The sequence below is a fragment of the Camelus dromedarius genome, chromosome 2, assembly GCF_036321535.1.
Source record: "Camelus dromedarius isolate mCamDro1 chromosome 2, mCamDro1.pat, whole genome shotgun sequence".
In the NCBI taxonomy this organism is placed as follows: domain Eukaryota; kingdom Metazoa; phylum Chordata; class Mammalia; order Artiodactyla; family Camelidae; genus Camelus; species Camelus dromedarius.
This window is the reverse complement of record NC_087437.1, coordinates 41,628,387-41,645,008: the sequence shown is the minus strand read 5'-3', so window position 1 is coordinate 41,645,008 and position 16,622 is coordinate 41,628,387. Positions and strand designations below refer to the sequence as shown.

The 16,622-nt window shown below is 38.8% G+C and overlaps 1 protein-coding gene across 8 annotated transcripts in view; it reads left to right on the top strand.

The window, feature by feature from the left end:
• The window catches only part of PLD1 (phospholipase D1), a 173,248-nt gene that overhangs the window by 64,142 nt on the left and 92,484 nt on the right, over positions 1–16,622 (top strand). For 4 of the 8 annotated variants that reach the window (XM_031451132.2, XM_031451117.2, XM_031451145.2 and 1 more), the window contains exons 2-8: positions 7,453–7,643; positions 7,884–8,011; positions 10,002–10,147; positions 10,366–10,471; positions 11,229–11,294; positions 14,844–14,902; positions 15,892–15,984. In XM_031451132.2, coding sequence (XP_031306992.2) covers positions 7,484–7,643; positions 7,884–8,011; positions 10,002–10,147; positions 10,366–10,471; positions 11,229–11,294; positions 14,844–14,902; positions 15,892–15,984 — 758 coding nt within the window. In that variant the 5' untranslated portion in view covers positions 7,453–7,483. Of the gene's footprint in view, positions 1–2,043; positions 2,378–7,452; positions 7,644–7,883; positions 8,012–10,001; positions 10,148–10,365; positions 10,472–11,228; positions 11,295–14,843; positions 14,903–15,891; positions 15,985–16,622 lie in introns of those variants that run through there. The other 4 variants (XM_064492805.1, XM_064492801.1, XM_064492786.1 and 1 more) reach the window with 4 other exon arrangements.

Sequence of the window (16,622 nt, the reverse complement as noted above, 5' to 3'; positions counted from 1 at the left end):
TTCTTTACATATTCTATGTATGTCTTCTCCAAGTCTAGGTTTGTCATTTATTTTTAAGCTGTTGTAATTGCTATTAGACCTCTTTCCTGGTTCTTTAGGTCAGTACAATTATGGATTTTCTGTCTGAGTTTTAGTTACCCCACTTGGCATGGACTGGGTGTGCCATTGGACAAAAACAGCTCCATTCCTTTCTTCCAAATATTGATTTCTTTCCAGTTTCTGCTTACTTTTGGTTATTCTTCAGTCAGTTACTTTTTATACTTTGTCCAGAATTCATAGTCATCTTCTGTGAGATAGCTGACCGAATGGGAGCTAGACCTCCATTACTGAAAGCTGGACGTTGTCATCCTGGATAATTTGTATATAAAGTTTCTAATTTTGTAGTTTCCACAATTTCATGCAATTTCTTTCCAGAGCTACTGGGCATACTTCTAGTCTCTTTTAAACAGATAGTGCAGTTCTTTGAGGCTCTCTGTTTTCGTAGGAGTCTTACATCTAGGCCCCTGCCTCCCACAGTCCTGGGATCATGTCTTCTAACAGTCACATGGGGACAGAAAATAATCACAGACCCTTTATCCATAATCAAAACCCTTTGGGTCCCTTCAGCTTCACTTCCAGTGTACCCATGTAATTTTAATTTGTTTCTTTACTTTTAGAACTGAAAGCTTTCCTTCATTGTTGTGTTTGTTGCCGCTGCCTCTGTTTTTATCCTTGACTGAGTATTTTCTAAAAATGATTACAATTTATTCAGCAGTTCCATGTTTGTAGTGGGAAATAGGCACCTTCATTAGCTTAATCCATTTTGTTTGCAGACACTTGTGACAGTGTTCTCTATAGTGGGAAACAGTCAGACCACCACCAGAATACAACTCTGGCTGCTCATTCCTATCCTCAAGAGGGAACAGAGTTCTGATATTGATATGTGGACTTTGGACAGAGGACTTGTAGCTCTTAAAATAGCTAAGGGCATAGAAGGAACTAACGTTATTTCGGCATCTACTATAGCTCAAGCTCTAAGCCACTCACTTTGTATAGTTTAATTCTTAAAATGCATTACTTTAATAGTATTACATCCACTTTACGCATTAGGAAACTGAAATTTAAGTCAGAGCCATAAATAAATTGTTTCAGCATAAGGAGAATCAGAAAGCTGTTTGACTCAAAAATCACATACCTGCCATGGTACTCTGCTGCCTCAATAAACATTTTTTTGTAACTATATGGATTATATAAAAAATTGAGACTTTGCTATGTTTACCAGCAGTAAAGACAAAATTTGAGAGCTTATGAGCACTGGAGAAGATCTGGAGGAGTTTGCACATGTGTGTTTGCCAGCTTCATTCTTTTCATAGGTGAAATTCATGGGTTATCACTGAAAATGCTTTCTGTGCTGCCTCAGCTCACACTAATGGAGGTTGTTTGCCAGTTCCTTTGGAAGGAAGTGAAAAAAAAAGGAATCATAGAGTTTTAAACAGCTGGAAAGAATTTTTAAAATTTTTTTTATTGAGTTACAGTCATTTTACAATGTTGTGTCAAATTCCAGTGTAGAGCACAATTTTTCAGTTATACATGAACATAAGTATATTCATTGTCACATTTTTTTCGCCGTGAGCTACCACAAGATCTTGTATATATTTCCCTGTGCTGTACAGTATAATCTTGTTTATCTATTTGGAAAGAATTTTAATGATAAACAAAGTCTACATGGGAGAACTGGCAAGAGTGATGGGGACAGGGATCCCCGCTGAGCCAGCGGAGGAGGCCAGGGAGCCATCCAGATGGCCCCTGCAGCGAGACCAGCCCCACCACTCACAACTGTGCAGCCTCTGTCAGCTGCTGTGGCTCTATGTCCTTGATACTAAATGTGATTGTCGTGAGGACTATTGTGATACATGTAATGTGCTTGCAGTGCATGGCCCAGAGTTGGCACTCTTATCCATTCATATTTGAAATAGACATCGGTTTCTCTTAACACTTGTATTTGCCTGTAGAAATGAAATATCTGTTTAAATTCAAAGATACAACTGAGCTGATACTACTATAAAGAGGGTAATATTTAACCCTAGAACATGTCAAAGGAAATGACTCAGAAAGCTTATGGCAGAGAACAGAGGCTGTGCAAGGAGGTCAAAGGATTTAGGGAAAACTATGAAAACTGAGTTTCATGCTAAAAATTTCTTGTGTAATTATAGATATGTTTTTGTTTCTAGCTAGGGGGAAAAAAAGAGAAAGAACATAGTTTCCAATTCCTGTTTTGTGGACACAGGAAGTCCGGATTATTTAGCACCATCATCTCCAGTCTCAACACTTCAGGGAGAAAAGCAGTCAGTGTTAGGCCAAATGGCGGCTTTGATATGAAACCAAGAAAGAAGGATGAGTAAGTGGCAGATTGCTGGGCTCTGGGGGTTTCAGGACTAGATTAGATGTGAAGCTCAAGAGGAGGATAGTATTTGGAAATTAAACTTCTAGCTCTTGGAAACTTGTAAGTAATAGCAAGTCTGTCCTGTTTGCATTTTACAGAGGAGAAACCTGGCAGCTGTTAGTTGCTGGGTTACACTGATAATAAGGGAAGAATGAACCTAGGTCATCTGATTGGTCTCCTGCATCACTGACATTTAGTTATCTGTCCGAGCCTCATAATCAGCCCTCCAGTAATATTTGTGGAACTGATGTTGTCTTTAAAAAGTTCAAAGATCCAAATAATCATTGAGTTGCGGTTTTCTTTCTTTCTTCCTTTCTTTCTTTCTTTTTTTTTTTTTTTTTTTGATATATTATTTTCTCAAAATACGTAATCTGGAATGTAAAATATGATAATATCATTTACTTTATTCAAAGACAGCTAAACTTAAAAAATATTTATGCAAGGCTTACTATGTCTCTAGAGATTGAGTTTAGTACTTGAAAACACATTTATGATTTTTGCATTTCAGGGAGCATCAAATCAGTTCTGTACAAATCATTGCTGTATAATACGTTTTGGGAGGTTATATAGTATAGATTTGCCAATTAATTTCTTCAGAATGAAAAATGAGAAGATAAGAAATCCCCATGATTCTGTTTGGTTGTAAATGATCTAATTATAATTCATTTCACATTCATACATTATGATGTGATTTTTGGTTTAGAAATCCCATTTCATTTATTTCCCTTTGCAAGCAAACATTACATACTGAAAAAAATATGGGGAGAACTTTGTAACTTACATTAGAAAGGGAAGCAAGAAGTAAATCACAGTTATCCTCACAAAATGAAAGTTGAGGGGTTTTTTGGTTATTGTTCCTCTTTGAATTGTTTTATTCTAGAAGTATATAAAGGAATAAAATTGTCCTGGTGTTCATCCCTCCTGCCACCCATGGTTCTACCCCTCGTGGGTTAAGGAGCTGGATTTTGGAGTCAAATCAGCCAATGTTAGGTCTAGCCCCATCACTGCCAGCCATGTGGCCCTGGACAAGCTTCCTACCCTCTCTAAACTTCCCATCTTAAAAATGGGGGTAACAATAGGACCCAGCTCCTAAGGTTGTTGTGAGGAGTCAATGAGACCGTGCAATTTATCTTTTTGTATGGTGCCTGGCATATAGTACATATTCAGCAAATAGTACCTAATGTTAATATTTACTTTAACAGTAATAGCTGTAGTCGATATTATTATTCTTGTGTTTTGGCGAAGGCAGTGTTTATGCATGTAGTATCTGGAAGGGAAAGTACCTGTTCCCTTTAATGGTCTTGCCAATCATGTTGTAAATTAAGATCAGAAGAAAGCTCTAAAATCCTCTGATTTTTACCACTAAATAACTAGAGATAATTAAATGTTCCCTGCAAAGATTTCTGAACTCTAATATTTAACACCAGGGGGAAAAAGAATCCTTTTTACTTCCCAGATACAGATGCAAATAGAAACAAAACACAGCTGCAGTTATGGCTCCATGGGCACCATCACTACTTGGTACCAAAAGAGATAATGATCTTGCAGTATGATTCTGTAAGGAGGTAGCAAAATCAATTACATTATCTCAAGTGTAAACACTGTAGGCCTGACCCCATTGCTGGTTGATAGGCTGTAACTGTGACAGCTGCTCACCCACCATCATTAATTACTTTAGGTCAAAGAGAACATGGGCTAATAAATAATGATGTGACAACACAGGAGTGTAGATGGCCTTACAGCTTGATATTCAAGAATAAACCAGCAGTACAATTGTTGGATGAAAAGTCAACACAAAGCAACCATGCACTTAAGTGAAGGCGGTGATGAACAAGTAATTTGGTTCATTTTCCATTATGAAATGGTAAGGTCTTCACAAAAGCATGAACAAATCTTCAAAGCCTTTGGGCTGACTGCAATTCCATGCAATCTTATAAATTATTATGAACCATAAAAATAAAAGGCTAAGAAGAAGTTTAGGAGGCCTTTGGGATATTTATTTCCATAATTGTAAAGACAGTGGGGCCAGTAGGAACCCTTCAAAGGGTGGTGATTAAAGTAGAGAATATCTATTGTTCTTATGGAACTTCAGCTTCATATGAATGATTAACCTATCGACATTCAAGCCCATAAAATAAAATCAATAGTTATGAACCTCTATAACCAAGTCCATGAGATTTCAGAGCCAGACCGATCTGCTTTATAAATTCAACACTGACACAACTGGAGTGACCTTGGACAAGTTATTTAAATAAACAATCAAAGTTTTGAATGCAGATAATTCAGGATAATCATAAATACAATACCAGGGAGGATCATCGTGGATTCTAAAATGGTGCTTAGGACATAGTAAACACTTGAGGATAATTGATAAGAGGATTCCTTTCTCACTCTTCCTAAAACTCTTCACAAATTAATATCCTTTTTTTCTCTCTATCTGAAATAGGACTTTTTTTAGCTTGATCCAGTGACTCTGTACTATTTATTCCAATTAGCTTACAATGTGTAAATTACGGTGGTCTCTATATCTTAAATTCAACATGAATTTTTAACATTAACACTCTGCCCAAAAGCAGGGTCATTGGGAATAACCCTTGTTTTCCTTTGCTATGCTGAGAAAGTTAGCAGAGTTAACCGTTTGGCTATTTAATCAATGAAAAATACCTAAAGTCTTTACAAACTCACACGTAGCAATGATATGATGTAATTTCTTACTCTTTTATCCTTGTTTCATTTCCTCTAAGTTTTTCATTACCTTTTATTTTAATAAAGCAAACCCTGGCTCATGGTTGGCATCTAATTAGTGCTTATTGAATTGAGAGGGAAGGAAATAAATATTTAAATTATGACCAGAGGCAAAGGCTTCTCATATTCATTTGAAAAACTACTCCAGTTAGTTTCTTGGTATAGGAGAAGGGTTAAATTGATTACAGTAAAAGGGTTTTAGTGTTAAAGGGACCCTAGAGATGAAATGGCTCAACCTCCTTAATATACAGAGGTGGGAACCAAGGCCTTGAGTTTAAATGGTAGAGCTGCAAGAGGAATTCATTTCTCTTTCTTTCCATTTGAGTCAGTTCCAAAGGGCCTTGCTCCAGGGCACTTGCTTTACTAACACTTCCATCTATTCTAGTGGCACTTGCATATCTACAAAAATTATACAGAAGATAAAGATCTTGGTTCAGAACATCAGCTTGGGGGTCAGACAGACCTGGTTTTGAATCCCTTAGTAGCCTTACTCCATCACCTCCTAGCTATGTGACCTTGGAAAGGTTGCCCAAAATATTCATCAGGTTACCTAATCTCTCTATGCTTCAGTTTCCATGTCTGTAAAGAGAGGATGACAAACTCTTGTCCCCTTCAGAATGACGATAAATGTGATAATGGATGTCAAGGGTTATCACCAAGCCAGGGTCATACCAAGCAATCAGTACACAGTAACTGTTACTATAATATGAATTTCGAAGTGGGAGGGAAGGTTGATGGAAAGTGATGTAGGCGAGGATAGTCCTGTATTTTGCTAATAGTGGGCCACAAATTTGGCTCCAACTTTCTTATAGCCAACATGGAGGAAGAAATACGGTGGATTACATAGTTCCCAGAGAACTTAGACATACTGGTTCTATATATCTGGGGCAAACCAGAACCTCTCGTCTCTACTCCCATCCTTGCATTTCCATACCACACACAGCAGTATAGGTTTAGAGACTTGATGAGTTACAATACGGGCTGCGCAAGTCTGCTCAAGACTCTCTCTCAGCATTTCTCACAGAGCCCCCAGCTCCTTGATAGCATCTGTAGGAGGGAGCCCAGCCAAGCAGCTTCTGCTCAGCACATGCCATTCTCAGGGAGGCCAAGACCATGGAAGAGGCCAGGCATGAGTTTGGGGTCATGTAGCTTATTTCCCTCACCAATATCAGGCACACCTGAATTGCGGGAACCGGCCTATTCACCTTTACACATTCACTCATTCCATCTCACAGTGAGAAGGTGGTAGATGCTTCCCAAATGTTTGGAATTTCCAGTAATGAGTGAATCTGGTATGGAAGCCCTCTCGTTCTGGGGTCTGGCTGTAGTAGAGACATTATTTCTGGCAATACGGATTTTTCACCTAACTGATGACAGTGCTCAGGGCTTAAATCTCAGTATTTTAAATGAAAAATAAAATTCTCTGTGAACATTTCTTCCCTGGGTACTGATGTGCAATGACCTGTGTTATTAAATGTCTGAATGAAATAGAACCAGTTTTCTAAAAAAAAAAGAGAGAGAGAGAGAGAAGAGTATAATTCTTGCACCTCTGGTATCTTCCAGAATAGGTATACTAATCGGTTACCTTCCAAGGCACGGATGTCATTATAACTCAAGTAAAGTCATGCCCAAAATCTCATTTCTCAAAAAGAGTGTACACTTTGCTTGGGAATCCCTTACTAGCCTTACTCCATCACTTCCTAGCTATGTGACCTTGGAAAGATTGCCCAAAATATTCATCAGGTTACCTAATCTCTCCAGGCTTCAGTTTCCATGTCTGTAAAGAGAGGAAATCCAGAAAGGTTATGCTATCATAAAAATATTTTAAAATCTGCATATTGAAATTATTATAAAATGCCCCAAGTTCTCTGTAGAAAATACTTAAAGTTGCTTATTTTAGATGATATTCTTTCTTTCCATGTATTTATTAGAGTTAAGAATAAATTCCTTTTCTCTGAATAACGATTCCCAAACCAAACTCCCTTAAGTCTTTCCTCACTTATCCAAGTTAATAAAATTGGATGAAAGATATATTGGCATTTATTCCATGAGCTGTTTCTTTTTTCTTGCTTGTTTCCTTGCTTGAGATACGATTAAGTATCTCACTGCAGTTTAATTTACAAGCGAAGAATCCTTTAAATATTAAACCAGAAAAGAAATGAAAAGGTTGAGATAATGGGGCTCACACAACAGACTTGTTCCATGTGCTGCATCTAAGCCTGGATTTAAATTGTAGAATAGGGTTTTATTTGACCAAATTAATAAGTGTGGTTCTTCTTTCCCAGCCCCTTTGCTTTTACCCTGTCTCAAGTCAACATGTCCCTGAAAAATGAGCCGAGAGTAAATACCTCTGCACTGCAGAAAATCGCTGCTGACATGAGTAATTTGATAGAAAATCTGGACACGCGGGAGCTCCACTTCGAGGGAGAGGAGGTGGACTACGATGTGTCCCCCACCGATCCCAAGATACAAGAAGGTAAAGACTGATGGTCTGAGCTGGGGGAAGAGACTTTATCAGGACTTTCCTGGCAGAGCACAGATTTGAAACAACCAGCAAATGATTGATTCTCCTTGCCCATGTCTAACGCTGGGCTGAGTTTCATTAGCTGTTTTCTTGTAGCACGTTATGATTCTTAAAGAAGATGCCTGTAAAAGGCAAGTTATGCCAATATCATTGTATTCTTGCAATAACTGTGTTTACTTCTTTATTTTTTAGTGTATATCCCTTTCTCTGCTATTTATAAGACTCAAGGATTTAAGGAGCCTGATGTACAGACATATCTCTCCGGCTGTCCAATAAAAGTGCAGGTTCTGGAAGTGGAGCGCTTTACGTCTACAACAAGGGTCAGAACGTTTATGGACTCAACTTGTATTAGTCAATATATGTGAATTAACATGCTGCCTTGCATCTTCCTTCCTCCAGCTATGACTGTTTTTAACTGTTTGTGTTTTTGTTTATCATTGCTGAGTCCTTATCACCTCTCAGGTTTCTGCATCCTTCGCATTTAGTCTTTATCCTCATGCGCCTATTTCCCCATTCTGAAAAAAAATTTTTTAAGGCATTTAAGGCAATTTATAAATTTAATAAATCGCAAAATGCCTCCCCTAGTCCTCCTCTCTCCCCAGTTTTCTGTTCACTGTGGACTCCTGGGGCAGTGCCATTCCAGCTAGAATGCCAGATATAAGCCAAGGAAAAGTTGAGATTTCCTAAAGCTGTTTAGCAAGAAAATAATGATGTTACCTGGCTCTTGAAAGAAACAAAAGCCAGGATGCTGGACTGGCCAGTCCTGTTGCCCCGAAGTGCCGCTCAGAGAATTCTCCACTGCTCTGACTCGTTCCTGACGTGTTCTTTAGGCCCCACTCACATGTGTTTTCTTTACACTCTGGAACAGCACTGGGAGCAGAGTGCTTTCAACAACCAAAACTGCATCCCTTGAAGGGGACTGGATTGTCTAATTGTATAATTTTTCTCCCTTTATTTGGCTTATCTTAAATTGAACACTTTTCAGTTGAGTGCAAAGTTTCTGGCCTCTCTGAGTTTTCCTTCTTTGTAAGACGTGATATGGGAGGATGCCCAAAATGTTGGCCAAGGTGAAAGACAGCATTCAATACTGAACCTCAGGACTGGGTTCCTTGAACTGCTGGGTGTAGTAACGGTTGTGGATCCTAACTAGAGGCAAAGCAAGTGCTAGATTTGAATATTTCCTGGTGATGTGTTTGGATTCTAGACTTAAGAGCACAAATTACATGGATTCTCATGCTCCTGTTTTATATACAACATCTGCACAGAGTGGTATGCTTTAAAAGTTTGCAAAATATACCAGACATCACTGATGAATGGCAGCAGGCTGGGAGTCACCCATGGGGTTACAGATACCTAAGCCCAGATAAACCAGCAAAGCAGGAGACATTCACTCTCTCCCACCCCCAGCACCTGTCAACATCTGTGGTGCCTAAATCTCCCCGCAGGGGCCAGTGTCCTCCCTGAGGTGTCCATTCCCCCCCCACCCCCACACCATGGAAACTTCTTTCAGGATTGCCTGTGCTTTATAAATATCCCTCATCTCCTGACACTTTCTAATATAACAAAATTTTTATCTCCCAGGTCTGTTAACTCTTCTGCTTGAAATAATTCACTAGTCACCAAGATATATTTGCATTTTAATAAGAAATGTTTTTGAAATTGTAAATGGAAATTCATTTTTAGTTAAGTAGTTGGGGAAAATATTTTGTGTGTAGGAAGATGTTTTGCTCTTTCCCCTCTAATCATCCTGTGCCTTCCTAGTCGCTGGTGTTTCTTCAGGACAGGGTGGTGTTGTAGGATGGACCTTGCAGGGCATTTCAGAAGGAGAAGGCATTAATGCCATTTGCGAAGAGCAAAAGTGGGCTAAGATTGTGCTCCACGATCAAATCCATTTCCTCCAGCTTCCCTCCCACCCTCTCCAATTGTCTGTTCACTGCTTGTACTTTTGGACAATCCCCTGTTGGCTGATTAGAGCTTTTATTCACCATCTCTTTTACCTGGTTTCTTATTTCAGGTGTAGGGGTGTGTGTGTGTGTGTGTGTGTGTGTGTATTTGGAGCAAGATTTGTGAGTTTGTCTTTGGTGTGATTCAGTTTGTCTTATGTATATTATAAGATGAGTATCTGAGTGAATATTATTTCTGTAATCGGTTGTTTTTGAAAACATTTTGCTTAAGTACTTAGTACACAAAATAAGTAGGCTGGATTTAAAGGTACTTCCATGTTACATGTTAGTTAGCTTTTGTTCATTGAGAGACTTTGGAATTCTTATTTTTATCTAAAATATCAACCATTTTTATTTCTCACTCTAGGTACCAAGCACCAATCTTTACACTATTGAATTAACACATGGGGAATTTAAATGGCAAGTCAAGAGGAAATTCAAGCACTTCCAGGAATTCCATAGAGAACTGCTCAAGTACAAAGCCTTTATCCGAATCCCCATTCCCACCAAAAGGTAACTGTTTCAGAATTAAAGTTATACCAGTACACAAGTTGGGTGGAAAGACTATTTTATTTGCACTGTTGGTTAACTAGTCTATTGTTGGTGGATATTTTTTATTAAATAGGTCTTCTAAAAATAAGCCATCTCAGGAAAGATACGACTAGAGTGTTGATTCAAAGAATAATCTAATAAATGTTTGCATTGTGTGTGTGTGTTTGTGTGTGTTTTAGACACACATTTAGAAGACAGAATGTCAAAGAAGAGCCTCGAGAGATGCCAAGCTTGCCCCGTTCATCTGAAAACATGATCCAAGAAGAGCAGTTCTTTGGTAAAAGGGTGAGTCCTTTTGCCCCTCTGTTGTTCTGAGCATGCTTTGGCTGTGCTGTAGAAACGCGGCACCTCCTCAGGGGTGAGGTGGGCCTGGGCGCCGCTTCCGTCACCCGCTGCTCCATCAGCCAGGCTGGTTTAGCTTCTCTGGAACTCGTTAGGTAACCCCCAACCCCACCCCGCCCCCAAGCCACTCTGACCCTGAGGTTGCATTTTCCCAGAAGCAGAAGAATGTTCTGTCAGGAGTGACATTATGAGGAAGCTGCCCTCCCTGCAGGACACTCTTGCGGTTTGTTGTGAGTCAAGGTTGAGCTCATCCTTGAGGGCTTTGAGATCTACTCTTTTTAAAATAATCTGTTTCCATATATTATCGTAAATACATGTAAAATCTCATTCCCAAACTCTAGATGGGGCAGTTAGGGTCTGGGAAGAGTAGGACTGAGTACAGACATGTGTGACAATAGGACAGAAATCTCAGGAGGGGGACACTTCTGCCCGCTCTGCTTCAGTGATACATGGTGCTGCATAGGGTAGAAGATTAATTTTTTTACCAGGAAATTGACAAGTAAGTGTCAGTTCTCTTTTGTAATCTGAAACTTTTATGTACTGAAAGGGATGTATTCAGGGTTCCTTGTCCAGTGATAACAGCAATAAATAATTGAATAGCTTATGGAAGCTAAACTGGAATGAAGCTCACATCATTGTCACTGTTTAAATTTTTCTTTAAGTAGGATGGTATCTCTTACCTAAAATATTTGCATTACAGAAACAGCTGGAGGATTACTTGACGAAGCTACTGAAAATGCCCATGTATAGAAACTATCATGCAACGGTAAGTACTATTCAGTGCTTTAAATTTTGAAATAATTTATAAAATCGTAACGTGTCAGCTAAATTTTGGATCATTTTATTAACACAAGTGCTTTTATCCACTTCTGCACTACTCCTTGGGTTAAACTAAATGAAATGAATACAAAGTCGATTTGACAGTAAGGATCCCGTTTAAGAGTATGCTGTTTATTTTAATCAAATGTAACTTAATTAATATGTCGATAACAATAGATTTAAATGAGCTTGAAATGCTACTACAGGCTGGATTATCTAGAAATCAACCTCCTTCTCTCCTCAAGCTTCCGGAATAATGCCCCAAAGTATTTCTAACACTGAGGAAAAAACATTGAGTAGTTGGTGATGAAAACAGTTGAGCAGAGTTGAATATACGGAGATTATGTGGAGCATACCGTGCTTGCCATCTGATTGGCCTGCGAGGCCCGTCAAAGGCCTGTCTTTTCGTGTGAAAGTGAGAAGCATGGGAAGAGCTAAGAGAAAAGAGAGGAGAGGCGGCGGGGCTTAGAAGCAGCTGCAGAGACGAAGTTTGGGAGGCATGTAGCTGGCCAGCAGGAGGAAGTGGACTTTACAGAAGGCATCAGAAAGCAGTGAGCTCTGCCCTCTTAGAGGCCCTTGAAGGGGGAGTGTTTTTAAAGACTTTAAATTTAAAGCTTTCAATTATCCAGTGGTTCAGATGATGGAAAGTGCACTAGATTATCATACTTTGTGCCTCTGTATGTATAAACTGTATTGCTGTGGAGGCTGGACGTGGGTGTACCATCTACGTGCAGGACTTAGAGTAGGTGCAGTTATGATCTGGCCTCTGTGTAGAGAACGGCATTATGTAAGCCAGAAAGAAGGAAGCCCTCTGTATTTAGGAGAGGAAGCAAGAGTGCCTTGCCTCTCTGGAGTTTTTTGGTGACTCGCTGAGCTATTGCTGCCTGCCAGTGTGTTATTTGGAGGCTGGGCATGGAGCCAGCGGGTCCTCTTTACTCACAAATGCCTGGGGGCCGGGCCACGGCCCGCCTTCTGCAGCAGCTTCCTCTGTGGTGGCCCATGGACGGGAAGGACACCTGTGGCTTCACAGTCCAGGAGAAGAGTTTTCCCAGGGAGACCAGCACTTTGGGTCCAACCAGAGGACCTGAAGAGAAGGCTGGTGGGAAGGATTGCTTCCCTTCCTAGGACTCGGGAGTGTGCGTCTTTGAAAGAACATAATGAATAAGGATATTACTGCTTTTATTACTGAAAGTGCTGCTGCTGGTCGTATTCTCCAAAATCAGACGTGTTGTTTCCTTCAGTAGAGAATTATTTAGTGTGTACTAGTACCAGGGTGCGAGCGTCTTCCATTTCTTTTACCTTTCTGCCTGCCTGTGACTTGACTTCAATATTTCTTTTGGCTCTGGCACAGGGCTTGCTGAGCTTAGTCTCCTCTTTCTCCATGCCTTACTATACTTGGGAGTCCAGTGTTGATCAAGAAATGTTTACATTTTTTCAAAATACTCATTTTAATTTATTTTCCAATCATAAAAATCTTTTAAAAGTTGAAGCATGTTGTATTTAGATATTCCAGAGTGTCTTCTGAACATTTCCTTTGGAGGGGAAAACCTGGCTACAACTGACTCAATGTGTGTTATTTCTCTTTTTCTGTTGTTACTTAGATTATTCTCTCCAACAGCGGAATTCTCCAAAGTGCTGCAAGCATAGGATACAATATGATCTGTCTTAATTGTGTAATATTATTTTCCTCATTCTGAATGTAATCTGGCCCAGAGACTAGATTTGCAGGCTCACAAGTTCCTCTGGAAAGAAAAAAAGATACTGATTAGCACATTATTCAGAGATCAATAAGCCTGTGGAATATTGTCAGGCTAAATGGGTCATTAAATTCTTTTTATTTTATTTGAAAATCAGGATACATCTGTTCTTTTATTAAATTCTTATTCCTGAGCGTTACCTACCCCAATGGAGGATGAAACTTTTATCACTGAAGGTGCACTGAGAAGTTTGGACAACACAATCTTTGTTAAATTTCAAATTGTACTAATTAGGTTTGTTTCTAAATTGACCTTGCCACATTTGTTTTCAGTTTGATAAATCTGTATTAGAATATTTGTTGGCAAAGATTTTTTTCTCTATAATAGGACTCGTTCTTTCTATAAATGTCTCTTTGGTAAACCATTAGGATAAATTTAATTTTTATCTTAATACAAAACTTTAAATCTGCATTGCTGATATATACTTTTTAAATTTAGATTAAATTCTTTACAGTTAGCAATTTTGGTATGATGTTCTGAAGCTATGATTTCTGAATTATTTCAAAGAATATTTCCGTTGTCAACTATTTGGTAAGAGCTATGTGAATAAGAAAATAATCAAGTATTAGATAAGTGTTTCCCTGAGCTTTGCTTTTCATTTTCTAGTCTTCCATTCAACCAGTCTCTGACTTTGCATAAATCAGTTACACCTCTGTAGTAGTTTTTCCCAATATAAACTAGGATTAGTATTTCCTCTCTGCTTCTGAGAGAGAAAATGAGAAGTTATGGCTCAGGGTTTTTAAACATTTTGGATCCAATGGCTTAAAGTTCTGTGGTATCACTTTTATCAGTCTATGCATTTCTATGTTTTCCAATTAGACAGCATTTCCACATATCAGATGAAAAGCACATGGTCCTTGTGCTGTACACCAGAAATTGACACAGCATTGTAAACTGACCATACTCCAATTAAAAAAAAGTTCATGGTACTGAATCACCATGTTTTATACAAGAAATAAAATGTGAAGACCTTGACTTTCAAAATACTCTATAAAAAGTACTTTGTGAGGATATGTTTGATTTGAGGTTCTTAAAGGTATGTAAATCCTTTTGAATTTTAAGGACTTCCTTAAATAACCCTGAGAAAGAAAATTGAGTATTTAATTGGACCTCACAGTACTGACAGCTCTGAGAGATGTGTAATTTTTTCTAATAAGGTTAATAATGGATTGTCCCAATCACATATACAAAACTTTAAAGGAAAATTGTTGTTTCATTTTATTAATTCTATTTACAAGCCCAGATCAAATGCCATTTCCTCTGTGATGTCACGTTAGCTTGGAAGCGGTCACCCCCTCGCTGTAACTCTGTAACTACTTTCGCATGTAACTGTTGTTCTTCCCACAGAACTCTGTTCATGGGGAGGGTTTTCCATGTCTGATCTCCTGCCTCCTAGTGCCAGGAGTGTATGCTTTTTGTCTTTGATTTTCTGTTAAGGCTGTTATTGACATGGTCTCCCACCATTGTCAGATTTCTCCATGACCTTCTTGAGCATTTAATCTCTACATCTTAGACACATCATTTTCTTGGTTGTGTTTTAATTGTGTACATGCTCTAATCCATACTCTTTCAGGACAATACCATTGTTATTGATCTGTTTAGTCTGTAGAGTACCCTAGACGTGTTTATACACAGTGGTTCCTAGTGATGTTTTTTGAACACATACATTTCTCTCCCTCTTCTTTTTATTTATTTATTTCTTTTGCTTTCTAAAGTACTGTTTTTTTGGCCTCTTTCAGACGGAATTCCTTGATATAAGCCAGCTGTCTTTCATCCATGATTTGGGACCAAAGGGCATGTAAGTTCCAGTGTTGGATCTTTAAGAAGTGTGTGAAAAGTTGAGCATTAACATTTGATTTATCGGCATGCCAAGGTGATGGAGCTCGCCTGGCTTCACTGATAGCTGCTTTTCTTCCCTCTACACAAAACAGAGTATCTTGCTACATTAAACAAAGGGTGGCAACTGCTCCTACCTCCTCCTCATGGGTTTATAGCACAGATGTCCCCTAACCCCATGGGAGGGGTGTTTAACAGAGGTAGTAAATATGATATGTGGGAGAATGCATTAAAAATCAAAAATCCAAGATCCCCTCTTCAATCACTTGTAGAAGTTAGCTGTTTCACTTACTTTCATGACTAAAAATAATACTGTGTAAAATGTATGTTATGTACCAAGACTGAAATCAACTTAATGATTATTTTTGTTCACAACGCAAGCTTGATGTTACTAAGAGCTTAACTTTTTCAGTAAAGAGGTTTGTTAGTAGTAGCTTTAAGTTTTTTGTTTGTTTAGCCATTATTACTGTTCTTTCTTTTCACATCTTTCAAAATCAAGATATTTCTCTTTCCAAAGTAGTAGCTTTGCTCTGCTTCTTTGCGTGGCATGGTCGTAGAACTGGAGGTGAAGGGATAACAAAAACCTTGGAATCTGGGGGTGAGCACCTCCAATGGTCTCAAAAGCAGCCAAACCTTCCTCCTGCAGGCATTTTTCATGATAACTGGAGGGACCACTTAGCATGTAGAGCCAGAAGCCTCCTAAGCAGGATGCTTAAGGTCCTGCAGTGTGTGCAACAGAATTATGTATGCTACCCCCAGAGCCAAGAGGCCTCCATCTGACCAGATGCTTTTAAAGATTAGCTGCTGGAGTGCTCAGCCTAGTGAACATGGCATTGAGCAGAGGAAAAAGTGAGAATGAAACAGTTTAGTTAGTACCAAGTTGTGAGGCTGTGTTAGCTAAGTGTGAGTTGGAAATTTGAAGATGATGGGTTAACTTGACATCTCTTTCAGAGAAGGTATGATCATGAAAAGATCCGGGGGACACAGAATACCAGGCTTGAATTGCTGTGGTCAGGGAAGAGCCTGCTACCGGTGGTCAAAAAGGTAGGACTTAGGAGTTTTGTGTGTTTGTCTTAATAAACTGGATATTTGGGGGGTTTTTACATACTAGTTTTCAATTATAAATTCTCTGAAAGTCATGGTAGAGCAAATTTTAAATTATTTGAAGTTCCAAGTTTCAACATCTGTTTAAACATTCTACTCAAACTTGGGCTTGTAGGCAGAGTGTGCAAATTATATTATATATGCGAAAACCCAGTGAGCCATAGGAGTCAAAAATTGGTCAGCCAAAGAACATAGACAGTGGCCAATAAGCACACATAAATATGCTCAACATCACTAGTCATTAGGGAAATGTAAATCAAAACCACAATGATAGACAACCTCACACATGCTAGGATGGCTGTAATAAAAAAGGTGGACAATAGCAAGTGCTGATAAGGATGTAGAGAAATTGGAACTCTCACACATTGCTGGTGAAAATGCAGTGGTGCAGCCACTTTGGAAAACAGTGTGGCAGTTTCTCAAAATGTTAAACATAGAGTCACCATATGCTCCAGCAAGTCCACTCCTAGCTATTTCCAAAGAGAACTGAAAAAAATATGCCTATATTAAAACTGATAAATGGATATTCATAGGAGCATTATTTAGAGTAGCCAAAAAGTGTAAACAACCCAAATATC